This window comes from Podarcis liolepis (genome assembly GCF_965112155.1).
Source record: "Podarcis liolepis genome assembly, chromosome: 15".
In the NCBI taxonomy this organism is placed as follows: domain Eukaryota; kingdom Metazoa; phylum Chordata; class Lepidosauria; order Squamata; family Lacertidae; genus Podarcis; species Podarcis liolepis.
This window is the reverse complement of record NC_139566.1, coordinates 41,937,707-41,964,249: the sequence shown is the minus strand read 5'-3', so window position 1 is coordinate 41,964,249 and position 26,543 is coordinate 41,937,707. Positions and strand designations below refer to the sequence as shown.

Below are 26,543 nucleotides of genomic sequence, written 5' to 3'. Positions count from 1 at the left end.
CCAAGGGCCAGTGCCCACATTATTATAGAGTTAGAGGGAATCTTGTCAGCTCTCTCTAGAGTTATGTTCAGTGACTCCCTTTTTCTGTACTCAAGCCAGAGCTAAAGGGCCAGCAACAGTTGGCTCCACCCGCCAGCTCCTGCCCTCAAGGGTTGAGGGGGAAGGACACATTAAGAGTGCAATACAGTACAATCACATCTTACACACATTTAATTTGTGCGATTTCAATCTTGCACAGTTGAATTTGCAGAGATTAAATCCATGCAACACTTTCCTGGTATGAAAAGAGCTTTCAAGCTCTCTGTCTTGCTTACAAAGAAAGGCCCACTCAGTGCATCAGCTGTGGGAAGGGTTCCTCAAGTATATGAGGAACCCTTGAAACTGAACCCCTGCATAAGATGAAATTGCAGTTTTATATGTAGTCGCTTTACAAAAACAAAACTAAAATAATAGTGGAAAGACAAGTCAGAGTATATCTTCAAATCTTGAAACCTTCACAGCTGTTAACATGGAATGGGAAAAGAGTTGTCCTTAATGCATGTGTGGTTTTATATTTATATTACTTACACACACACACACACAGAGAGAGAGAGAGAGAGAGAGAGAGAGAGAGAGAGAGAGAGAGAGAGAAGGTGTGACCAGTTTTTCATCTTTTGTGGGAGAAAGCAGAGAGCATAATCTGGGGGGAGGGATTCCTTGAAACTTCTCTGGGGTTGCTCAGTGGAGAAGATCAGTAGCGGCAGACAAAACTTTCCCCCAAGATATCTTGCCTGCAGTGACTCATCTCCCGGCTGCATTGTGAAGCAATGGGAGAAACCTTGAGCACATTGGCAGCTGCTTCTGCTCAGCAGTGAGATTAGCAATTTAGCGTGTGTTTAAAAAAAAGAGGAAGGAAAAAGCACAGCTCCCTTCCAGTGAACACAATTAATTCCAGTGAAACTCACTTTCCCAGTTTTGCCAGCGTGGTTGCACTTTGGGCATTCCCAGCAGTTGGGCAGCTCTTCGTTGACGACCCCGTCTGATTCCCGCACCTGGGAGGAAAAAGACACACAACAGGAAGCTACAGATCAGCTCCCAATATACAGGCAGGCAGGGCTTGGCACTTTTTAAACAAAATGCTCTTTGAAAAGTGTGCTGATAACTTACAATTCATGTCAGTCAACTACATTTTGAATCTTTCATATAATTTATTCTGCTTCATCTAGCATAAGCACAAATAAACCCTGTCCTTCTCTCCAGTCTCTGGGAATCTTACTTCTACACCCACATGGGGATTTTCCTGGATTCTTAAGTCTTTTCTATAAACTTTATCAAGACATCTTCACAACGAAGAAAAGAAAGGCTTCCCAAACTGATATTATGGGAGAGGATAACAAGGCTAGAAAGGGAGGGTTGGAGCATACAACAGATCCAAGAAATCTAACTGGGAAATCCTTCCTTGTGCCTAACAAATAATAACAACTTTATTATTTATACCCCTGTCTGAATGGCAACCTAATTTGCACCACCACCTTGCAGTGACGTTCCAGGCATTCATCATATGGGGGTAATTAGAAGCAAGCGTAATTACAGGCAGGCTGGCCCAGAACCCTGCCATAAACCTGCCTGTCTGGGTCTGGGCCTGCTGACGTGCCATTTTCCCCTTTACTGTTTTCAGGCATCAGATCCAAGAATCTGCCATTTTATGCACCATAGCAGACAGAGCCCTTTGAGCAGGGAAGAGAATGCCAGAGAACTCCTGAATATTAAAAGAGCCCTGCTGGATCAGAGACAAAGGTCCATCAGCATCTCCAGAACAGCCAATGAGACATCTTCAGAAAGGATGCTCCACTGGATGTCCCTGGCAGCTGGTACACTGCCCCCGAACATGGAAGTTACATTTAATTATGGCTGATAGTCTCCTCCTTCTCCATAATTTTGTCCAATCCTATTTTAAATCCATCGGCACCAGTGCCCACCACCACATCTTGTGGCAGACAATTCTATCCATTACTTGTGTATTCAGAATTCTGCTTTTTGCTGTTGGCTGAGGATTGCAGAAGCAGGAGGGCAATCTGGCTTCCCCTGAGCCCTACTGGCTTCAGGCAACAAAGACCCTTGGGCCGACCTTGCTGCCATGCATGGCTATGGAGCTGCGGGTGTTTGGGCAGGTTGTAGGCTGTGGTGGCTGCAGGTAAAAGGAAAGGACTGCCAAACATGCCATCATTTTGCGAAGAACATGACAAATGGAACAGTGAGGCAAGGCCTGTTTTGATGCAGCTTCTGGACCCCACCTCAGAGAGCCCTTACCTTGAGGCATCCTGGGTGTATGATTTCATTGCAGATGGAACACTCCATAAGCATGAGGTTGAACTTGCCCTCCTCCTCCTCCACCGTATCTTCTTTCCCCGCTTCCCCACACACCAGGCACACAGCCGTGTGGGGCAGGACTGGCTAAACACACACAAACAGGAGGAAAGGAGCAGAGATCAGGAAACAGGCAGCAACCTATCAGCACAGACACCTGTGAAACCTCCCCATCCTCTCGGCCCGCAGCACTTTCAGTGGCTTCTTCTTGTAAAGGCCTGAGAAGCCCAACGTCTTTCTGATTCTGTGATTCTGTGTCCGCCAAGGCGTTGTCGTAACATCACACACAGAGGAAGAACAGGGGCTGGCAAATCTGGGGTGGGGCAGGGCCTTGTCCCCAACCTCTGAAATGAGACCAGGAAAACATGCCAAGCTCTGTGCCTCCTGCTGAGGCGGGAGATTCCGCTGTTGCAAAAACTAGCCCCCATAGCCTGGCTTCCAGCTCAGAGCTGGGGTGGTGTGGGGCTCACTTAGGCTCTGTGTTGGGCCAGTGTTCTGAGCAACTTAAAGTTGGCTGTTCTGGAAAGCAACTGTTAGAAAGGCAGTTCTGCCTGCATTGCAGGGGGTTGGACTAGATGACCCATGGGTCCCTTCCAATTCCAACTCTATGCTTATACAGTTCTACGATTCTGCTCCAATTGCTTCTGTAGCCCGAACTAGGGGTCCCAACTGATGCACCCTGCCTCTTGCGTCTGCCCTTGCCAAGGCAATGGACATCCTGGAGGAAAGATCTCAAGAACTGAGAGCTGACTGTCAATCAATAAAAGAGAGATCACTCCAGTCCTGGAGGGCAAATGAAGCAGAAGGGCTTCTTCACACATACAACAGTTAAGTATTATTATGTTTATTTACACCCCGCCTTTTTCCTTAATGGGGCACAAGGCGGCTTAGATATAAAAATGAAAATCAGAAAAACATAGAAAAACAATTAAAAAGCCATTAAACATTGATCAAAGTAAAACCATACACACATATAAAATCTATGAAAGCCATACCAATCATTATAATAAAAACAGCACAACACCAGACCCTTCATTACCCCAAACCTGCTGGAACATGAATGTCTTCACCTGCTGGCAGAAGGAAGGCAAGGAGGGAGGGACTTCCAGTCTATGAATTCTGTTGCCATAGTATGTTCTAAAGGCCAAAACCATTAAGTGAGCTCTTAAAAAGCTCAAGGACCACCTCTCCACATAGGAACTGACCTGGACCCTGTGATTATCCCATGAGGCCCTTCTCTGTGTGCCTCTTCCATGAGAGGTCTGGAGGGTGGCGACACGAGAACGGGCCTTTTCTGCAGTGGCTCCTGCTTGTGGAATGTTCTCCCCAGGGAGACTCACCTAGTGCCTCCGTTACAGTTCTTTAGGCACCTGGTGAAAATGTTCCTCTGTGACCAGTCCTTTGGCCTCTAAGTGCCTATGACCTTTTAGAAGTAGGCGAATGTTTTATATATGTTTATCTTTTTCTCTTGGTTTTAATGTATCTAGGAGGGAATTTGGTCTATCTGTCCACTTGTGAGTTGCTTGGGCAAGATAAAGCAATGAACAAATTCAACAGATAATAAAATAATGGTTAAAAGGGTAAAGGACCCCTGACAGTTGTCCAGTCGCGAATGACTCTGGGGTTGCGACACTCATCCCGCTTTACTGGCTGAGGGAGCCGACGTTTGTCCACAGACAGTTATTCCGGGCCATGTGGCCAGCATGACTAAGCCACTTCTGGCGAACCAGAGCAGCGCATGGAAATGCCATTTACCTTCCCCCCGGAGCGGTACCTATTTATCTACTTGCATTTTGATGTGCTTTCAAACTGCTAGGTTGGCAAGAGCAGGGACTGAACAACAGGAGCTCACCCCGATGCGGGGATTCGAACCGCCAACCTTCTGATCAGCAAGCCCTAGACTCAGTGGTTTAGACCACAGTGCCACCCATGTCCCATAATAGTTAACCTGCTGCAAATGTGTCACCTGTGGAAGTTTGGAAACTTCAATCATTGCCTGTACTGGTGATCATCTTGCGCTCATGTTTCAAAGCATTTCAGACCGATCTGTTGGTTTTAAGGAACTTTATGTCTGCTGCTCTTCATTTGTCATTTCAATATGATTATTTAATGCTACCACTTTAGTATTTTGTTTCACCTGGTTTTCTCTTCCATTTGTATGTCCCTTGTAAGTCACTGACTGTTTTACATAAAAGCAGTTTAAAAATAATTTATTGAGAGCTGGTGTGGCAGCCAATAGCACAGTTGCTCAGCTGCAAGCTTGCTAGTTTGCCTTTGGCAAGCCATCGCCTCTCAGCCTCAGCTCCCTTCTGGTGATGGTACTGACCCACCCAAAAGGGCTGCTATTGCAGCTACGGCCAGGACAGGCACTCTATTAATATGTGCCATATAAAAGCTCAGCTTTACCAATATTATTGGATGGTACAAACTTTTTTTAGATGGTTTTAAGATGGTTTCATATATATTCTAGTGCCTACTGAAGATTTATTTTCTTATTTTAGCAGACATTTTAACTGAAGTATGATTACCTTTTCCAAATTGTATTTTCTGTACACTGGTTAGAGAAGATGGTAGTTAAGCAGTATATAAATGGTTCAAATAAAAATAAATAAATATTGCTCAGTTATTTTAAAAATGTATTCTTAGGGCTCTGGGTTTTTAAAAGAAATCAAGATATAGCTTTCTAAAGACATAATCTAACTGGAAAGCACAGGCTATAATTAGGTGTGTTAACTACATTCGTATGCCACCTTCCCTCCAGAGTTTAAGGGTGCAGGCACGATTCTCCTTCTCCCATCCATCCCAACTTATCCTCACAACAACCCTGTTAGGCTGGGAGACAGTGTCTGGCCCAAGATCACTCCGGGAGGGGATCCTAAAGAGGGCTTCCCTGGTCCAAGTTCCACAGTCTGCTACACCACACCAGCTCTTTTAATTGCAGAAATATGAGCCAGTGAATTAAGCAATATACCTGAAGAGGCATGCCTCCTTTGGTGGGGAAGAGGATGATAATGCTTCTTTCTAAAGTCATCATTTTTAAAAGTACAGGTAGCACCCAGCTTATGCAGGGGTTACGCTCCGAGGCACTGCAAGTGTTGGTGAAATCACATATAATTGAAAAGACCTGCAAACACTCCACCCTTTTAGTGATGTCTTTATGACATTTCCAAGTCACTTCCGGGTTTTGCACAATGCATGTATATAAATGGTCATGCATATATTGAAGGTGCGTAAACAGGGGGCTGCCTATACACGAAAGTGTAATGAAACACTGACCAGCATAATAAAATTTACTTTCATTTTTTAAGTTTATGAAAATGGACCACTCAGATTAGAGTGGCCTATTTTAGGACAGTGGGTAGCATTTGCAGTTTTAATAAATATTATTTTTAATAGGGGAGACCTTTTTAGCCTGAAATCCTATAACCCCCTTACCTGGGAAGAAGCCCCAGGAAGTTCAATGAGTCTGTCTTCTGAGTGGGCATGTATAAAACTACGCTGTAAAATTAATTCAAGGCTGCAGCCTTAGTTATAATCCAAGGATGTCAGTTAAGGATTCCTAGCATTCAGGGATGTGACCATTGCCAGGTTTTGTACAAGACACTACATTTCTTCTGCTTTCTGCAACATCCCTGTGCCCAGCAACTCAGGTGCTGAAGGTCACTTAATTAATTGCCCTTACATTATGGAGACACAAATGCAAACATGGGCTGCTGCAATCTGTTACAAGTCTTATGACAAAAGGGAGGGGGGAGAAAAAGAAACAAAGGCGCTGTCAGTGGAAAAGCAATAATGATTAAAAGAAAGGATTATAAATCACCCCTTTTCTGTAAGCCGATTCTACAGCTTGGAGAGTTCTAAAAAGCAGATGCTTTTAGAAGGTAATTCACATGAATAAAATCCTACATCAGATAATGGAACATGGACTGAAATCCCTCACTAGAGAGACAAGTAGCTTTAAAGACTGGGATTATTCAAGAAGAAAAGAACACAAAGATAAGGCAAAGTTGCACAACAGTCGTGATATTGCTTCGAAGGAGCCACTGGAACTCACCCTTGGGCAAGCGCCACTGATATGAACAGGCACTTGTCTCCTCAAGACAGCCCCCAACAAACGCCCAGGAGATTTTCCCAGCAAGATTGTGCTCTTGAGAAGGGATAGGGAACTGTACGTGGGGAGGAGGAAGCAGCCGAGAGACATTTCAGACATTGTGATGTATCAGCATATCACTGTTTTTACTGTAGCTGGTGATACATCGTGAAGTTGAAAACCAGGTATTGTCTAGCTCTCCTCCCATCATCCCTGACCACTAGTTCTGCTAGCTAGGGATGATGGGACTTGTAGTCTAACAACAGCTGGGGAACCAAGTTTGAGAAACACTGCTTTCGGTGCAATCTCTCATTTAACCAGACCCGCCACCCCCCCATCCTAATAAGCAGGGGGAAAGCTATTATTGTGATGGTTTCATAGAGGAGCAACACAGGACAAGTTGATCCAGAGAGTCCATGGTTGAACAGAGTTTGTACCCAGAGGTGTAACGCCATTGCTCTGTTCAATGGAGCACATTTAAGGGGAAGGGGCTGCAGTTCAGGGGTAGAGCACCTGTTTTGCATGCAGGAGGTCCCAGTTCAATCCCTGGCGTCTCCAAGTTAGGGCTGGGGGTGACTCTACCTGAAGCCCTGGGGAGACACTGCTAGTCAGGGTAGACATTGCTGAGCCATATGGATCAAGCTCTGTGGCAGCTTCCTACGTTCCTATGCTTTGCAATCAAGAAACCTAGAAATCCTGGTAACAGCTCTCTGCCTTTCTCCAGTGAGGAAATTCAAGTTCTACAAAAGAACACTCAGTGCAAACTCAGACACGTTAGGAAAGCAGTTTTTTTAAAAAAAACACATTAAAATGCAATAAATTATTATAATAATAATAAATATATGAGCACATAACTCACTTGCTACAACAGCTCCAATGGCTACTGGTCTGTTTCCCGTCACAATTCAAAATGCTCCTTGTGACCTATAAAGCCCTTATACAGCTTAGGTCCAGGCTAACTGAGGGTCCATCTTTTCCCATATGAACCTGCCCTGGGCCACCTGAACAGGCGCACTTGGTGGGGATGTGGGAGAGGGCCTTCTTGGTGACTGCTCCCAGACTTTGGAACCCCTCCCTGAAGAAGGCAGACTGGCTTCCTCCTCCTTGTCGTCCTGCCAGCAGGTGAAGACTTTTTTGTTCCAATCGGTTTTGGGAACTGATTGCTTCTAATGAAAGGGCTGGTGTGGTGCATTTTAATTGTTGTTATTTGTATGGTTTTAATAGATAAGGATAGTTCTATCACTATTTAATTGTTTTTATCTATTGTTTTTCCCCTGTTTCTAGCACTTTTTAAAAATCTGTAAATGTTTATTAAATTTTTATTATGTCAATTTTTATTATTATTATTTGCCTGCATTTGTACTAGCCTACCTCCTAACTTCATCATTTGTGGTCTGTGAGCACCAATTTTGCCAGAACATTTCCAGGCTTGTCACCTAAAGGTGATTCTCAATCACTGCACAAGACGATCAGGCAATAGGCTTACCGCAATGCACTGCCTCATAATGCACGACTGCTTCATCCTGCCAGGCCCACCAAACTTCTTCATGTCCTTGCAGAAGTGACACTCGCCACACTCTGTGCGCAGGCAGGCCTCGCACTTGCGACATCGCGTCCTCCTCCTCCGTGCTCCTGCAGTTGTTCGATTCGCCGCGAGCTTCACAGCTGAGGCAGGGCCCAATTTTCCTTTGGGTCTCCCGACGGCCCGGTTCTGGGAATGGCAAGCAACAGCAATGTTTAAACAGCAACGTTCCAAGTATTTCCCATACCCTATTTCTCAATCCTTACCTTATGAGCAAGGATAATCATATTCTAATCATTATCCCTATTTGCAGATACAGGGACAGAGGCTGCAAGGAACTGGCTTACTTAAGGCCGGGCACCAGAACAAGGCATCCTTCAGAATTTTCTGGGGTCCTCAAACCCTGCCAAGGCCCACCAGTGCTGGCCATTTAAATTAAGATTTGGGTCAAGTTTTGGCCTGGAAATTGCTTTGGTTACCCTGCATGAAATGAGAAATTGGGAAGTGTCTCCCTCGGATTCTCCTTGATCTCTCAGCAGCTTCCAGAATCCCTCTGGAGTGTACTCCTTCCTGGATGCCCACTCCCTAATAGTGGTGCTTGGGGAGAGTTGTTCAGGGGCCTCACAGGGGGCAATTTTACCCCCTATGCTGTTAACATGAAACCACTGAGTGGGGTCATCCAGCGTTTTGGGATACATTGTCAGCGGTATGTGGATGAAAAATGGCTCTGCTTCTCTTTTATGTCTGCACACGTATCAGTGGATGTGCTAGACTGGGGCCTGGCACTGGTAATGGACTGGATGGGAGCCAATGAACTAAAGCTTAATTTAGGTAAGGCTGAGGCGCTCTTAGCAAGTGGTTCCCTAGCCGGGACAGGTGAGCTTCAGCTTGTTCAGAAGGGAGTTACACTTCCCCTGAAGGAGGTGCTCTGTTGCCTGGGGGTACTTCTGGGTCTATTACTGTCACACAAGGCACAAATGGCAATGGTGGCCCAGAGTATCTTTCACCAGCTTAGACTGGTGGCCCTATCTTCTGATGTTTACTTTCTGGTAACCGCTAGGTTAGATTTCTACAACGTGCTCTACCTGGGACAGCCTTTGAAGACTGCTTGGAAACTGCAGCTAGTGCAGAATTCAGCAGCCAGATTGCTGACCGGAATAAGGCAGTATGAATTTACAACACTAAATTGGCATCACTGCACAGGCTACCAATTAATTTCCCAGCTCAACTCAAAGTGCTGGTTTTGACCTATAAAGTTTTATGCAGCTCAGGGACTCAATATTTCAGGGGCCACCTCTTCCCATATGAACCTTATCACACCAAGGCCCTTCTCTGCATGCCTCTTTCAAGGGAGGTGCAGAGAGTGGCAGCAGCACAAAGACAGGCCTTCTCAGGGGTGGCTCCCTGTTTGTGAAAGGACTCCCGGCACCATCTTTGCTTAAGCACCAGACTATTTTTTGCTTGCCCAAGCCTTTAATTGTTAATTGGGAGAGTAAAGCATCACTGTGGGGTGAGAGGACTTTTCAATACTCATAGACTCCTTCAGTGAAGTGGGTAAAATCACGCTCACATCATGCAAACTATGGTTCGTGATTCTACACCTCTTTTATTTACTACATCGTTTATCCAACCTTTTCTCAAAATCACTCAGAGCAGCTTCCATGCCTCTCTGCCCACTTTTATTGTCACCACATCCCTGCAAGGTAGGTTAGGCCATGAGTCTAAGCACCCAGTGCCAGTCTGACACAAAAGTCCCTAGACATCATATAGGCCAACAACGGACATTTAGAGACTCCTATTTCCAGGAGGGAAAACCATGTGAAGTCTGGCTTAAGCTTTCGTGGAATCGATGGTCTGTGACAACACAGCCACAGCTAAATGCAGGCAACATTAAAACGGTGACCTTTCACAATGGCAGTAATTGGTGATGGCCCAAACATCTTACCATTGCTAGGTTAATTAACACCTGTAATGGAAGAGGAAACCATCATCTCCATCCAAACTGAATTTCTTGGAAAATGTAATTCAGCAATTTCACACTGGAATTTCCTTTTACAGCAATCCTAAGCCAAGTTGATGTCCTGGTAGGCGACTGATTTTAAAGGCATCACCAGTTACAACTGTTGGGAAGGGTCGCCTTTCTTACTGAGCTCCAACAAAATTGTCAGGCCATATTTTTAGCATTCTGCTGCCATTTAACTTCCAACATTCTCCCCAAATACCTGCCAGATGAGGTTTATACTTGCGTCTGATGAAGTGGACCCCAGGTTAAAGGTGTTACGGGGCTCTTTATTATTTAGATCAGAACTTCTATTCAAGACACACTTACTTGGAAGTAAGCACCACTGAACACAGAGGGACTTACTTCTGAGTAAACATGCACAAAATTGCACTTTTGGGTACACGACATAAAATGAGCCATTAAAGTAGAAGTTGTTACAAGTTTCATTTTACATTTTATTAAGTGAAAGAATGTTCCTCTTTCAGGGAAGCCCCAGGCAGTTATTTTAAAACTGCGACTCATCATTGTTACAGAAGCAAGGTAACTACCACAGACCATTAGTCAAGGCAACAAACAGAATTGGAGCAGTGGCGCCCAGCAGGAAGGAAAAAAAGAAAAATGTGAAACCTATGTTAACACAGCATAAGAGCAGCCTGTTCATACATTGCACAGTAGCTGACTATGACTGCTACTGACTGTGCATTGGGTAAGCAACTGCAGCAAGTAAGCCATAGCTCAGTGGGAGAGCAGATGCTTTGAATGGGCTCCATCTCCCAGGTAGCGCCCATCAGACACTCTGGGCAGCACTGAATTAGCCAGACCAATGGTCTGACTCCACAGTATACACAATGCAGATCTGCAAGCAAAGGTTTCCCTTCACTTTACTCTTTTAAATGTAGGTCTGAAAATGTCATGTGTGAATTAGAATTGTAGAGTTGGAAGAGACCCCCAGGGCCCTCTTCTAGTCCAATCTCCTGCAATGCCTGAAGTGTCTGAAAGTGTCTATGTGTGTGCATGCACACACACACACACACACACACCAGCCCCTGTGCTTCTTTCATATTTCTGAAGTAGGTCTACAATGGAGCAAAATAAACCCCCTATAACACATGCTCTGGGTTATTTAATGATCAGTTCATTTTTCATCCCCACTCTCATGACCATCTGAAGCAACAATTTAGAAGTTATTTTGCTATTAAAAAGAATTGTTTAAAAAGATGTTGCATTTTGGGGAGTTGTTCAAGAAGATCTATACAATTTCACAACACATTTGAAGCAGATGACGATGATGATTATATAGAACAAAGGAAAGTCTTCTAAACAGTTTATTAAGTGTGTCAAATCCATCCACTGCACAGAGGGCCTGATCTTCTATGTTGCTAAAAATTACACAACAGTAACACTCACTTCCAACTCCAGCTGTCAATCAGCACATAAACCCTGGCTACCTGACTGCTTACATTACTCACTTGAGACCTAGAACTTTGTGGTTACCAGTGACAGGGTCTGCAGGTGGCAGCTCCTCATCCCTGAAACTCCCACCTCAACACTCATTTGCCCGACACCCACCTTAATGGTGTTTAGCTGCAAAGTAGAAACCTTGTTAATTGCCAGGGCATTTGGTGGCTTTTTGTTGAAGCGACTGAATATATTATTTCTATTTTACTTTGTTGTTCTTTTTTATTTTAGCACTGGTCTTATATCAATATGTGTGGTAAGCCACACTGAGAACTGTTGTTAATAGGTGTGGTAAATTACATAAATGCAGAGCAATTCAAAATTGTTCAAGGCCATATGCCATTAGTCTTCAATACGCAACAGCAGGTCCTGTGACAATTTAAAAGACGTTTACAGTGATGTGAGAATTTCTGGGCCTGAGTACATGTTACAGCAGGTTTATTTGGAAGCAAACTCCACTGTGTTCAGAGTGCCTTGTTCCTCAGAAAATGTGCAGAGAAGTACAGACCATGCATAAGATCAGGCTGTCCAAGTAAATGGGCAGCAATCCTTGCCAGAGAGTAAAGTTTGCTGAAATCAGTGCAACTTGCTTATGCATCAATGTGAATAAGGCAGCAAGGTACACTGTGCTCAGCCTATGCATGTTTAATCATAAGCAAACCCTACTATGTTCAATGTGCCTTGTTCCTGGGTTCACTCCCTTAATATGATGGGACTCAGAAGCAGTAGGCTTGTAGCCTGCAAAACTTCATGCCACAAAAACATTTGTTAACTTTTAAGTGCCACAAGCTGCTGTTTTGTAAACTGGAGAGAGCGGAGCAAAGCCAGCACTTGGGACAGGATTAGTCCCAGAGCTGAATGGAAGCCCTATGATATGGAGCAGCTCAGATCCATTCACCCTCCCCATAGGCGCAGCTCATCCATTTAAAACAGCACCTGGGATCTACGTCCTCCCCCCCCCCAGCTCAATCAACAAACCTTTCGATCAGCAAAAGGCTGCATAAAATGTCAATTTCAAAGCCACACCAACCATGGGTGCCTGGGGTTAAATTCACCTCTTTCTGACTTCGTCTCCATTCTTTCAACAAGGGGGCAAGATGAAGTTCCCCGAGGAGCCCTTTCTTGGAGCACAAAAGCCTCCCCCCCCCCGTTTGCTTTATGCTGACACAAGGAGGGATGCTCCCCGCCCCCTCCCCGTTTGGAGGCTTCCTTCCTGGCGAGGGGCGGGGGAGGGGCGGGGGGGGGATGCAGGCAGGGCTTCTCGGGGGCTACATTGTCTCTCCTCCCTCCCCCCCCCTTGCATCTTGCACTGAGGGACACTCGGCCTTCTTGGAAAGCCCCCTCCCCCCCCTTCAAACTTTGCCTTTGAGGAGCCCCCCCCCCGACCTGGTCGTGCTCGGGCTCCCGCTCCGAGTCGTAGTCGTCCTCGTCGGGGCTCACCGACATGGCCATCCTCCTCTCATGGCGGGCCCAGGCAGGAGGGGCGGGAGGCGGGCAGGGCGGGCGGGGAGCCGCCGCCACTCGGCTCGCCTCGCCTCTCGCTCGCTCGCTCGCCACACGGAGGGAGGGAGGGAACTCATGCATATGCATGAGGCCGAACCAGGAAGGGGCGGGCCCCCGCAGGCCGGGCCAATGGCAAGCCGAGAAGGCCGGGGCTCGAGGGGGGAGCCTCGCCATTGGCTGCCAGGGAGAGGGGGAGCCTCGCATCTTATCTGGGGGTCAATAGGACTTCATTTTAGGTGGACAACCACCCCCCCCAAAAAACACCCCTCCTGAAGCTGCACTGTTCCTCCACCCCAAGCTTCCTCCTCATCTTTCCTGGGTTTTTAAAGAATGTTTCCCCTCTAGATGGTTTCCAGAACAATTGGAAGCAGCAGTATTTCATTTGATGAAAATAAATATTTCAAAAGAACTTTTCCTGAGCACATGGTCTTTTGGGGGGTGGGGTGGGGGGGAATCTAATAATAAGTTGGTAAGACTTCTACTATGTAAGTGGGTGCCGCACACTAAGGTCAGAAAGGAATTACTTCAGAGTATTAGCTTTATCTGTGCTTAAAAACAAAAACCAACAACAGTACATTTACTTCAGAGTAACCCCCATCAAGCTTAGCCAGGCTTACTTTTCAGTCAACCAGCAGAATCATGGAATCATTGTAAAGTTTGAAGGTACCCCAAGGGTTATCTAGCTCAACCCCCTGCAATGCAGGGATCTCAACATCATACGGGACAGATGGCCATCCAACCTCAGCTTAAAAACCTATAAGGAAGGAGATAAAAGGGCCAGTCTCTGCCCTGAGGGCCCTACAATCTACATTCACAGCACTTCAGATATTTTAAGCCTCATAACCCTTTGTAAGGTAGGCCACTGTTAGCCCTGTATTGCAGCATATTTAGGCTAAGAAAACAGTAACCGATCAGAAGCCACTCGAGTATGTTTGTGTAACTGAGGTGAGAGTTGGACTAGCATTTTTCCGGTGCAAACTTCTCACACTTAGCTGCTGTGCTCTGCATGCACTTTCCACTTAAGCTGGTCTTATTTTCCTGAAATTAAGCAAGCAAGCAGCCATGGTCATGGCAGAGTCTCCTCTGCTTAAACCTTTTGGTCAGCACAGATTCCCTTATGAGAGAGGAAGAAGTGGGAGCAAGCCCCTCTCCTTAATGAGCACGGTGTCTCCTGCCTCTTGAACAGATTTACTAATATCCTCAACAGCACCTGCCCCCCCAACAACTTCCTCCAGCTTTTACAATCCATGGCAGAAGGAATGGCTAGCTCTTCTCTGAGAAGCAACTCTTTGTGGCAGCTTACGCACGGAGTGTGGTCAGCGAGTGGGTGGAAACGGTTATGGGAAAACCAGACGAGGCACCCCAACAAAAATTTCTTTGGCATGATTCTCCTTGAGAGTAACCCACAAAATCCTTAAGCTGTACCCTTCCCACTTTCCAATCTGAAAATTATGGTTCCTCAGCATCTCCCTTGGCCCAAAATTATTCTGTCAGTTGCACTTAATTTTTAAATGATCTGTTTGTGTTGTACAAACCAACAGGATCACATTTAAATCACATGACTTCCTGCAAGAGTCTTGGGAACTGCAGTTTCTTAAGGGTGCTCAGAACTGTAGCTCTGTGAGCAGATTCTTTGGGGAAAGCCAAGTGTTTGAATGTATGGTGTGGATGTGATCCAGTCAGCTGAACTGATGAACTATGTAAAAAGTTGGCCTATATGCACCTAAATCAAAGGTTGGTTCAATGTCATTGGACCAAAGTTCAATGACATTGTTTTAAAAGCAAAATCCTCTCAAAATCAGTTGATTTAATAAGCTTTTACATAGCCTGACAAGGAAGCACCCCCTAAAAAATGTGGGGCCCATGTTCTCTCATCAGCGGGCCACTAACATAATATTAGAACAAATTTAGAAGGAACACAAACTAACTTCTAATAACCAGGAACCCCTTTCATTGTTCATATTGTCAAATGACTCTCACATCCCTGCTCCCTGACACTTCACCCAGCATCAACTCAGTATCAGAATGCCTGAACCTTCACCCACTAAGTTACATTTGTGATCCTTCACAACAGCAGGGATTTATGATAATATAATCTGAGCATTCCTGACCTTGACTAAATGTAGGTCTGAAGAGAGAAAAGGGTTTTCTGTCCCATTTAACTCAGCAATGCTAAAATGACTAGGTTATCACCTATTACTGCTGCTGTGGATTCTTACCTTGCATACATTTTAACTCTAACTGAATTGTCAGAGATTGTACTTTTTAAGTTTGATTGCCATTTAACGTCTACATTTTTTCCAGTACCTGCCAACTGAGCATTACACTTCAGACATCAGATGAACCAGTTCCTACTCCACAAAAGCTTATGTCACAGTGAGATGTGTAGTGGCACCATAAGGCACTTTGTTGTTTTTGCTGCAACACGCTAACTCGGTGGTTTTCATCCACTGTGCCATGGCACCCTGTGGTTCCTTCAAGGGTGGTCAGGGGTGCCATGGGCAATACTGGCCTGTCCCTCTTTCCTTCCCTCCCTCCTCTGATGCCCTCTCAAGTCTCTGCCTCCCAAAGGCTTGTGTGGCTGTTTGTTGCAGCAGCCATGGCTGCAAATTCCCCAGACAAATGGTGCCTCTGGGGCTAGCCAGGGGGTGCTTCCCAGGCCCCTGTGGGGCAGTTTGAGGCGGCACCTCTCTTTGGGGCAGGGGGAGCAGCTCAGATACCAAGAATGGCAGCAGTGGCTGCCTGGACTCCTAATGGGAGAGGAGGGGAGTGAGGGAACACTCGACAAGGGAGGGTGTTTGAAAAAGGGCGAGAGGCTGCCAGCTCGGCAGGCAAGGGGTGACATAACTGAGCTCCTGAGCCCCACAGGTGCCGCAGGAGTAGTAGGTCAAGGGAGCCATGGACTTAAAAAGGTTGAAAAGCTCTGTGCTAACCCCTTGGGAAAGTGTTCCTTAATAGACACAATCCTCTCATGCCCTTTTGCTATAGAATGGTGATCTGGATACAATGGTACCTTGTGTGTTCTTCAACTACCAATAAATGCTGCAGCCTGGAAAGTGATGCCTGATAAAAACCAGCAGTGCTGCCCAACTACAGTGGTACCTCAGGTTACATACGCTTCAGGTTACATACGCTTCAGGTTACAGACTCTAACCCAGAAATAGTGCTTCAGGTTAAGAACTTTGCTTCAGGATAAGAACAGAAATCGTGCTTTGGCGGCGTGGCGGCAGCAGGAGGCCCCATTAGCTAAAGTGGTGCTTCAGGTTAAGAACAGACCTCCGGAACGAATTAAGTACTTAACCCGAGGTACCACTGTACAAGGCATGAGTGTTTACCCAGGTGAGTAACTACTTACTGGCCAGGTTCCTACCAAGAGCAATCCTACCAAGAAGTGTCAAAGTTGGGGAGAGAAAAAGGCATGGAAATGGCTATTTTTAGACAAATTCAACTTCAAACACCCTACCTTTGCGTTTTTCTTAGGCCACGATACCACTGGGACCCCAGAAATGGCAAGATTTTGGTCATCGTCTGCATGCTCCTTTAGGATGTTCTGTTTCAAAAAGAAAAGAGGATAATTAAGGGCTGTGTGCGCAAAGACCTGGCACACCATGACTTGCCAAAGGGAAGAAAATCAGAAAAATGTAGTGAAGAGGTTAAATGTTATTTTCTGCTTTGAAGCTTGGAAATAAAGATGTGGAAGTTTCACCTCGCAATTCTCATTTTGTGGATGTGAGGTGGAGATCACTCAGGAAGCTTTCAGGAATGATACAACGAATGCCTTATTACAACCTAAGAAGCAGAGGGGGGTTAAATTGCTGAAACAGCCATTTGTATGGCTCCTTACTTTTAACAAAGTATGCCTTTTCCTTTAGAACAGTCTTCCCCCAAACTTCCAGATGTTTTGGGCTACAACTCCCATTAGACCAAACTAACACTCCGAAGCTTCTGGCAGGCACCAAGCTGGGGAAGGCTGCTTTAAAGCTGGTATTTTTCTCAAATAATAATAATAATAATAATTATTATTATTATTATTATTATTATTATTATTATTATTATTATACCCTGCCCTCCCCAGCCAAGACCGCGTTCAGAGCGGCTAACAACCAATAATAAAAACAAGTTAATTAAAATACAATTTAAAAGATTAAGATACAACATTAAAACATTAGGATGCAGCCTCTTCACAGGAGGAGAAAGGAAAAAGAAAGAGGGGGAGGGAATCAAACTGATTCTGAGCCAAAGGCCAGGTGGAACAACTCTGTCTTACAGGCCCTGCGGAAAGAAATCAGATCCCATAGGGCCCTGGTCTCATGAGGCAGAGCGTTCCACCAGGCCGGAGCCAGAGTTGAAAAGGCCCTGGCTCTGGTTGAGGCTAACCTAACTTCCTTAGGGCCCGGGACCTCTAGGGTGTTGCTATATAAGGTGGGGCATAGCAGGAGAGGTGGTCCCATATACCTATTATCTGCACATAATACATGTGCAGATTCTCACTGACCAACCATGTAATCAACTTCCGGTCCTGTCATTAAATCAATTTAAGATTTCTTTAAATTACTTTATAATAAACCTGACTATAACAGGTTTTTTACTTGTAAATTTCTTGTTGACGGAGACTATGGTTTATGAAAGTGTGTTCAGTCTCTAAGGTGCTGTGCCATAAGTCTTCATTGGTTTTGCTGCAAGTGATTAATATACAGCCACCCCTCTCAAATTTATTTTTTCAAATATATCTTTATAAATAATGTTCATTTTCCTAGCAGTAAGCACTATTAATGATGATCAGCAGACATGTAGAGGATTGTGCTGATAGGAGATCGGGAAAGAATGGAGACAGGGAAAGGGATCTTGATATGAACACAAAAAGCACATTGTGAGAATTCCAACCACACATCCTTCAATCTTCTTTACACTGCAGCAACCAACATTGATACTGTCTGGGGAAAATAGGACATGGGCAATTAAATAGACGAGAGACACTTCTTCATGCAGCAGAGCTCGTATTCACAGACACAACACACGTTTTCTAGCATTCAGCGCAAGTGCCTGACATCAAGGCAAACAGAACTTACTCAACGAAGATTAACAAATTCGTTAAGGCATTAGCTTTAGTGGACAACAATCTGTCAGAAGCAAGAGTGGACTCTAGTAATCTATGATAGCTTACGCCTTAATAAATTGGTCAGTCTTTTAAGGTGCCACAAGACCCGTTGTAATTTCTACTGCAACAGACTAACACACAGCTAGTAAAGGTAAAGGGACCCCTGACCGTTAGGTCCAGTCGTGACTGACTCTGCGGTTGCGCCACTCATCTCGCTTTATTGGCCGAGGGAGCCGGCGTACAGCTTCCGGGTCATGTGGCCAGCATGACTAAGTCACTTCTGGCAAACCAGAGCAGCACACGGAAACGCCGTTTACCTTCCCACCAGAGTGGTACCTATTTATCTACTTGCACTTTGACGTGCTTTTGAACTGCTAGGTTGGCAGGAGCAGGGACCGAGCAACAGGAGCTCACCCCGTTGCGGGGATTCGAACCGCCGACCTTCTGATCAGCAACTCCTAGGCTCTGTGGTTTAGCCCACAGCGCCACCCTGAAAATTATTACAGCTGAATCAGCTTCATGCAGCGTCCACCTGCCCCTAATCACTACAAAACCTCAGTTTCCTACACGTATCATGAGTTTCTAAATCAAATTTAAAAGTGTTTTAAGAGCAACTGGTAGTAGTGCCTCATTAAGTGTTTTCTTATTGTATTTAAACACCCGGGCTGGGGGGATGTGATACAGTTCCATAAGAGAACTACACCACACCCGGGGGAAATTGCTCATTGCATGGCGCCTGCTTTGCCATTTAAAATCTCCACGTACATAAACAGTTAACACATCTAAAGGATGCAGTTCCTTGTCCCCAACATAGAAAGACTCAAGCTAGGGGTTGTGTTGCAATTCACACCATCCTGTCTCAAACACTGCCGTTATTGATAGTGTGCAGGAAAGCTTAATAACTCTTTCCTGGTGCCTCTTTTTCTCTATCCTACCCTTGCAAATCCCTCATCAAAACCCACATTTTCTGTAAAGTCCTTGGGGCAGGGACCTGTCTTCTTTTTGGTGCTCTGTAAAATGCCACAAATACTAATAGCAATATACGAATTCACATTAGTTATTAGTCATTTAGCTCACTGAGGTGAGAGAAGGATACCTACCTCCAGTGCTTAAAGCTCATGTGTGCGGGGAGATTCTGATGGGTGGGAGCATTTGAAGAACCCACCCTGACCCACCTTGTGAGATCTGCAGTGGTACAGTTTCCAACAGTTCAAAACTAAGCAACATTGCCCAGGCCCCTCTCACCTGGACCATGTTCCACACACTCCTGGGGCCAAGGATGGGAAGCCAAGGCCCTCCAGGTGGGGCTGGACCACAATTCCCAGCATCCCTAATGACAGCCCCCACCAGCATCACCTGATGGGGGCTGAGTCCACCACCTCATCTCAAAGCTCACCCCTTCTTTGAAGCTTCTGGAATGACCTCTCCCAAAACCTAACGAAGCCTCTCGCATGTCCTTACCCAAAATGTAAATGAAACCTAATGACTACTGCTGCCCACATTTATTCTTTGTTCCCCTGACGTAACCCATTTTATCTTGTCTGATCACCTATGAGCAGGGCTATTGTCAGGGGGAACTCGCTGGAACTCACTTTCGGCACCTCTCAGGTGGGTGCCATTGCCATTCTAAGAGAACCAGGGAGGCGTTCATGGGAGTTCTGGAACCTATTTTTCTAGAAAAAATAGCACTGCTTATGAGGAGTAAGAATTACTTTCAGGATACTAACCAGGCAAGAGAAGTATTTGGCAAATTGAAGAAGGGTCAATTCCAGCTCTCTCCCTCTCTCTTCACCCCCCCCTTTCCTATTTTTCTTAAATTTATATCCCACCTTTCTTGTGTCATACATGTGGCTCCCCGGTCATCACTGTAATGTCACATGGCAATGCAGAAGCAGACAGGCAACAAGCCAGTTCTGTGGGTTCTTAACTTTTGCAGACTAATTTTCAAGGCTGAGATATGCAGTTAAGAGCTCTCCCAGTACCCATAATTTGAACTCATGAAGATAAGACCTTGAAAACTCTTAGATACATATAGTATTTGCTGGGCTGTGTACCTGAAAAAGAACCAAGTCGCGTCCAAAGCAGGTCTCCCACCCCAGCCAGAGGCTTTGAGGATTCCACTCAAGTGGAAAGGAATCCCATAGTGTTGTGTGTGTCTCCCCACCCCCTGCCCTCAGGGCACATACCCAGAGACTTCCCTTCTTTTTGCCATTCAGCTCCTTTTAATGTACTTAACTCCTGGTTTTGGTCTATGTGCAAGAGCTGTTGAAGAAGCCAAAATAGTGGCAGCTTCTGAACCTCTACAAATGAAGTGCTTTTTCTGTGAGAACATTAACAGAAGACGTTCCACTCCACTTCACTCTTTCCCAGGTGGCTTCTGTCCACCACAGAGAGATGGATTAGAAAGAAGAGCAGCAGAAAACTGTTGAAGCTATGGCTACATACAGGGAATTGTTGCTTCTGGATGTGAAGATCAGTAGGATAGGCCCTCACTGGGTTCTGAAATAGCCCTTCCTTTCTTGCTCCGAGAAACAAGCTATTCACTCTTTACAAAGCTGAGCAGAGGAGAACTCTGGGATTATCACCACATGACTACACCAAACAAATTCTTCTTCCTTGTGGGTTTTCTATATAAGGTATGTGAAGTGAACAGAAATCAGGGCCTATTCTCAAGATGGATTCCCAACTACAGGCTATTTGGACAGCCTCCTGACATCACAGAGCTTACCACTTTTAGAAGCAAAACATCTACACACCTTCATATCCTCCAGCAGAGACTGCGGATCCTCGATGCCTTCAGGTATACATTTCTTATTCTCTGGAAGGGATTCAAGTTTTTCAACAAGGGCTTTCAAACCCTTCAGTTCAAACTCTGTCAGGTGAGTCCATTTCGCCGAAACCTCTGTAGCTGGGGAGCCTGTGGGAGTTTTGGGATAGTCTGCCGGTGTAGATTTTACACTTTCTTCCGACTCATTGGACAAAGTCCTTTTGAGGAAGCGGGTGGCTGTAGATTTTTGCTTCCTTCCTGAAACCTCCTTCCCTTCTGAATGTATACTGTTGGGAGAAGACGATCCGTCCACCAAGGCCTTGGGGATTTTTTCCAGACAGTCGTCCTTCTCTTCCCGGGTGTGGACATCACACGATTCGTCATCCATGTCTACCCAGGAATCCGATGAGAAGCTGTCTAAGCTGCGTTTCCTTGTTGTATCTGAGACAGATGAGAAGAATTTTTAATGCCCTGAAGGTAGGACTCAGTTGCACAGAAAGCTGGCCTTGGCAGCTCAAAGGCGATAGGCAAGGACAGTCCCTAGACCATCACTAGTATGGTTATTTCTTTATTACATTTATATACCATATTTTATCTTCCAAGGATCTCAAGGTGGTGAACATGGTTCTCCTCCTCCCCATTTCATACCCACAAACCACCTGTGAGGTAGCTTAGGCTAAGAGATGGTGACTGGCCCAAGGTCACCCACTGAGCTTCATGGCTGAGTGGGGATTCAAATCCTACTCTCCCAGGTCCTAGACCAACACTCTATTACTATTATGCCACACTGGCTCTTGATTAGGCTAGGCTTTTTTCTGTGCACCTGGCGGGCGTTTTGTTTTAAACTGGAGAGCACTTAAGACAGCCTTTCACACACACGAGTGATGGTGCATGCAAGGTTGATGGTCACACTACCCCACTTGGCTTCCACATATGATTGCTGACTGAAGGAAGAGACCTGCCATCCTGGAGGATGTCACTAGGTGGCAGTGGGCCCACAGTTCCTGAAAAACAGGAAGCAGTAGAAAACAGGAGTGGATGACCTCATCCATTTACATCTCATCTGCGCACTGATAACTGTTCTCTGCGAATGGTGCATGCACCTTGCAGACCTGGTCTATACTTGCCTCTGCCAGGGACCATAGCTCAGTGGTAAAATACCAGCACTGTCTGAAGAAGATGCTTCAATCTATGCCATCTCCAGTTTAAAAGGATTAGTAGCCGGTAAAGTGCAAGTAGATAAATAGGTACCACTCCGGCGGGAAGGTAAACGGCGTTACCGTGCGCTGCTCTGGTTCGCCAGAAGTGGCTTAGTCATGATGGCCACATGACGCGGAAAGCTGTCTGTAGACAAACGCCGGCTCCCTCGGCCGCAACCCCAGAGTCGGCCACAACTGGACCTAATGGTCAGGGGTCCCTTTACCTTTACCTTTAATGGTAGAGATAGCTGCTTTTATCACTAGAGAGGTGTTACCAGTCGACATGGGACAACTCTGGGCTAGGTGGACAAATTGAGCGTAAGACAGCTGCCTATGCTCCACAGCTAATTGCAAGCCCACCCTATGTGGCCAAGAAGGGCATTCAGCTTTCTCCCACAGACTACCACCGCTCACCCACCCAAAACTGCAGCCTCATTTGATCCAGTCTATGAAAAGCTCTACCATATAATTCTGCAAAGTGTATAAACTGGCTATATGCTATGCAAGTTAAGCATGCAAAGTTGAACTATCTACATAATTTATTCCAAGTGCTGAAAAATGTACTTCCTTTGTGCAGAATTTAGGTGTGTGCCCTGGGATGCCACCCTAACCCTCCTGCTCCCATGTGTCAAAGGCACCCAGTTAACCCTCATTTCTTTGGGAGGATTCAAGACCTGCAGAAACACAAGAGTATACAGATCTGAATGTGTTTTTTCGCTTGCTCGCAGAAGACCTTGAGAAATATCATTTCCTGGGGGAACTTGGTGTGCTGGATAAAACGCCTGAGGTTCAAGCCACACGCTTGCTCCTTTAGGAAATGATAGAATAATTCAGTTCAATCTCCACAGTTCTTCACCGTTATGATTTTCAACCCGTTTGTGCACAGAAGCAAAAAGGAAGGGTGCCGTTCCATCTCCCTGCCTGTTCACTCTGATTATTAGCTGCAAAAGAATTCACTCACCAATTAACATTGATTCTTTCAGATACTCTTTGCTGAGGTGGGAGCGCTGGGTCACGCAAAACACGTATCTCTCCAGAACATACCAACACATCTCATAGTAGAAAGGGTAACGGAACTTGGCTTGCACCTGAAAGCAAAAAGGGAAAACATCGGTCAGTCTGGGAGACAGGGAAGTTTGCTGCTCCTCAAGCCTGTTATCATCTTATCGAGAGCACAAGCGGCCTTTGCAGGAGCGGGAGGAGAGGAAGAGAGGGCGGGAGCTGAGAGAGATGGATGCCTTCTGCATACACAATGAGCAGCCTGGCCTGCCTTCCGGGAGCTAGCGCTTCATTTTGTGGTTCACTAATTTTACACCTTCCTGGGAGGGGAGAGGGGTGAGAGGAAGGGGGATGAAAGGGGAGGGTGGAATCCTCACCATGGATTCTTTCCCACCCCCAAAACACACACACACACACAAAATATAACTTTAACTTGATATATTACTCTTCCCATTTCTAAGCACAGAAATGGTGGTGCACATGTTAGTCTCCAGAGGATTCAAGTTGAGAATGTGTATGTTGCTAGATGACCCAGGAGTTACCTCCCATTTTTGCACAGCCACATGCACACACTGCCAACAGAATGAGAACTGAAGTACATATCGGAAGGCGCCTCTTCACACAACACATCATTAATAGACAGAATTTGCCCCAACAGGTTGTGGGTGGTGTCCACTGGCTTTGAAAGACGACTAGGCAATTTCACGGAAGAGCAGGAGAGGTCTATTAATTATTATCAGCCACGGCAGCGAGGCAGAACATCCAGCATCAGAGACAGTATACCTCTCAGTGTCAGGCACTGGGGACAAGTTAAGTGGGGATGACTGTATTTATGTGTGGGCTTTTCCGGAGGCATTTGGCTAGCCATTGTGGGAAACAGGATGCCCCTTTGATCTGATCCAAGAAGACTCCCGTTATATCAAATGCAGGGATGCTGTCAAAAGTGGATCCCTTGGGGTGCTGAGTTTTTTTCTTTCTGTACCACATAGTACCACCCATGTTGTGACATCATTCATTCTCCCTCTCTCACACTCACTCACACAGCAGAGAAGGGTGCTGGGCAGAGGTGACTCATTTCAGAGGAAAAAAGGAAAGGACCTCAGATTTTGGGGAAGAGTGAAGCTTTGGCAACGCCCCACCCTCTGTGTTCCTAAATATCAGGGGGACTGGTATCTACTTAAAAGACCGAGGGCCCATGACACAAAACTGCCTACCATCTGCAAATGCTTATTCCACCCCCCCACCCACGGATGTGAATATAGGTCTCAGAGCAAATCACAATGTTCAGTGGCTGGGCTCTCCCCAGCATTGTACTCTGCAGCAGACTAAGCAGCCCTTGAAGCAAAGACATTTAACAACAATAATAAAGGGGGGGGGAGCGCAGGGGCTTCGGTTCTTCTTAGAAAAAGCACAAGCAAACATCAAGCATCGAGATTAGAATTTATAAAAATACATTACTAATTCTATTACTATCATGAAGAAACCATATTGCTGCTTCCTCAGTCGCTATTGTCGCCAGATGCGGTGGTTAACATTTGTTAAAGGTTTCTACAAATGAACTCAGTGGGGTTGTGGGTTCAAATCCTAGTCCTACACATGGCATGTTGTCACCTCTCAGTCTCTGCTTTCCCACTGGTAAAATGAGAAGCCTCATGGACTCGCCTCACAAGGTTGTTGTAAGGAACAGCCAAAGTGCGTGTCATAAAGCAGGCACTTCAGATTATTGAGAAGTGAGATACACAGTCGATGTAACAGCTTACACATTCAAGAGCTGGTGTCATCCAGTGGACAGAGCATTAGATTTGGTTCTGGGGGAACCCACAGTTCAAGCAAACTCACTGCTTGGCCTTGAACTGGTCACTCTATTTTGGCATCAATTCCCAATCAGCAATTTGTAAATCTATATGCATAAATTGCCAGTTTGCTTTATTCACCCTTGGTTGCTGGTGTAGTGCACCTTCCTCTCCTGTAGGAGGTACACTTCACAGGAAGTCAGGGGCAGCTAGGCTGCAACTGCTTTCAACTTTCTTCCATAGAATTAAATGGACATCACAGCCCATTCCAGTGGTAGACAATAAATTCCAGTCATCGTGATTGCCACTTTGCTAGTCATAGTGAGGCGCTTTGTGGTTGCTGTTTTTGCACAGACACAGTAATGACCACACTTCCCAGGGAGGCGTGTGATACAGCAATTCTGCCTTTCATGAAAGGCAAGATGGGAACACAATACATACCACCACCTTGATTTCCACAAAGAGAAAAAGGGTGTAGTATACATAAAGCGGTCTACAAATTTCCCCTCACAATATCTTTTCTTCTCTTCCTAGAGACACCTTGGCCCATCACCTAAGGCCAGATGCAAAATGTTGGCTTAGAATTATAGAATCCTAGAATTGGAAGAGACCCCAGGGTCATCTGGCCCAACCCCCTGAAATTGCAGGAATCTCAGCTAAAGCATCCATGACAGATAACCATCCAACCTCTGCTTAAAAACCTCCAAGGAAGGGGAGCCCACAACCTCCCAAAGGAGACGGTTCCACTCTCTAACACCCCTTACTGACCGAAAGTTTTTCCTGATGTTTGGCCAGACTCTCCTTTCTTATATCTTGAAGCCATTTGTTCAAGTCCTACCCTCCAGAGCAGGAGCAAACCTTAGGGATGAATATTCATTTCTGAGGTCTACGATGAGTAAAGGTTAGTTGAAAAGAACCCGATGTGGATAGTTTTTCCAGTGCTGCCCTGTAAGAATATTACTGGACTCACTACTCTTTCTGCATCACTTATTTCTAACTGCTCTTATTCCTTTTTTCACCTCCCCCCCTTTTTATTGGTGGCTTTTCTAAAGGTGGCAGGTGAAGACTTAGCCAGAATATACTAGAGGTGTATGCACAGTGCATTGCGCTCATTTATTTATAATGTGTTTTATCCCAACCTTTAGCCCAAAAAAAGCAGTGTTACAGATCAATGAAAAACCATCTACAATAGATGACATAAAAGGAAAGGGAATGGAGGAGGAAAGGAACAAGCTCCGGCACTACTGTAATTTTTAAACTTATAATGACCAGTTGGAATGGAAACAGTGCGGGGAGATTGGTGGAACTGCTGCTGCGAGGTGGTGTTGCAGAAGAGCCAAAGGCAACTTTGAGCAGCAGGGATGGAATAACCATGCTTCCCCTCCCTCTCTTTCTGCTCTGCAGCATGCTGGGGTATTGGTATTCATTCAGTACCACTGATGTCTATTTCCAGCCTGGCCTGCTTTTAACATATTTCCATCTAAGCCCTGGTGTTTCACCCATAGTTCCATTTAAAGTCACACCTGCAATCAGCATTCCAGAATGCGGCAGCCAGACTGGTGACTGGGAGTGGCCGTCGGATCCTAAAGGATCTACGCTGGCTCCCAGTACGTTTCCGAACAAGTTCAAAGTGCTGGTGCTGACCTTTAAAGCCCTAAACGGCCTCGGCCCTGTATACCTGAAGCAGCGTCTCCACCCCCATCCTTCAGCCCGGAAACTGAGGTCCAGCTCCGAGGGCCTTCTGGCGGTTCCCTCACTGCAAGAAG

General features: G+C 45.7%; 1 protein-coding gene across 6 annotated transcripts in view; it reads right to left on the bottom strand.

Moving 5' to 3' along the window:
- Positions 1 to 26,543, bottom strand: part of KDM2B (lysine demethylase 2B) — an 89,116-nt gene that overhangs the window by 9,847 nt on the left and 52,726 nt on the right. For all 6 annotated transcript variants that reach the window (XM_083476391.1, XM_083476392.1, XM_083476395.1 and 3 more), the window contains 6 exons: positions 22,947 to 23,073; positions 20,776 to 21,227; positions 16,385 to 16,471; positions 7,923 to 8,147; positions 2,290 to 2,433; positions 945 to 1,031 (listed from right to left, as the gene is read on the bottom strand). In XM_083476391.1, coding sequence (XP_083332517.1) covers positions 945 to 1,031; positions 2,290 to 2,433; positions 7,923 to 8,147; positions 16,385 to 16,471; positions 20,776 to 21,227; positions 22,947 to 23,073 — 1,122 coding nt within the window. The remainder of the gene's footprint in view (positions 1 to 944; positions 1,032 to 2,289; positions 2,434 to 7,922; positions 8,148 to 16,384; positions 16,472 to 20,775; positions 21,228 to 22,946; positions 23,074 to 26,543) is intronic.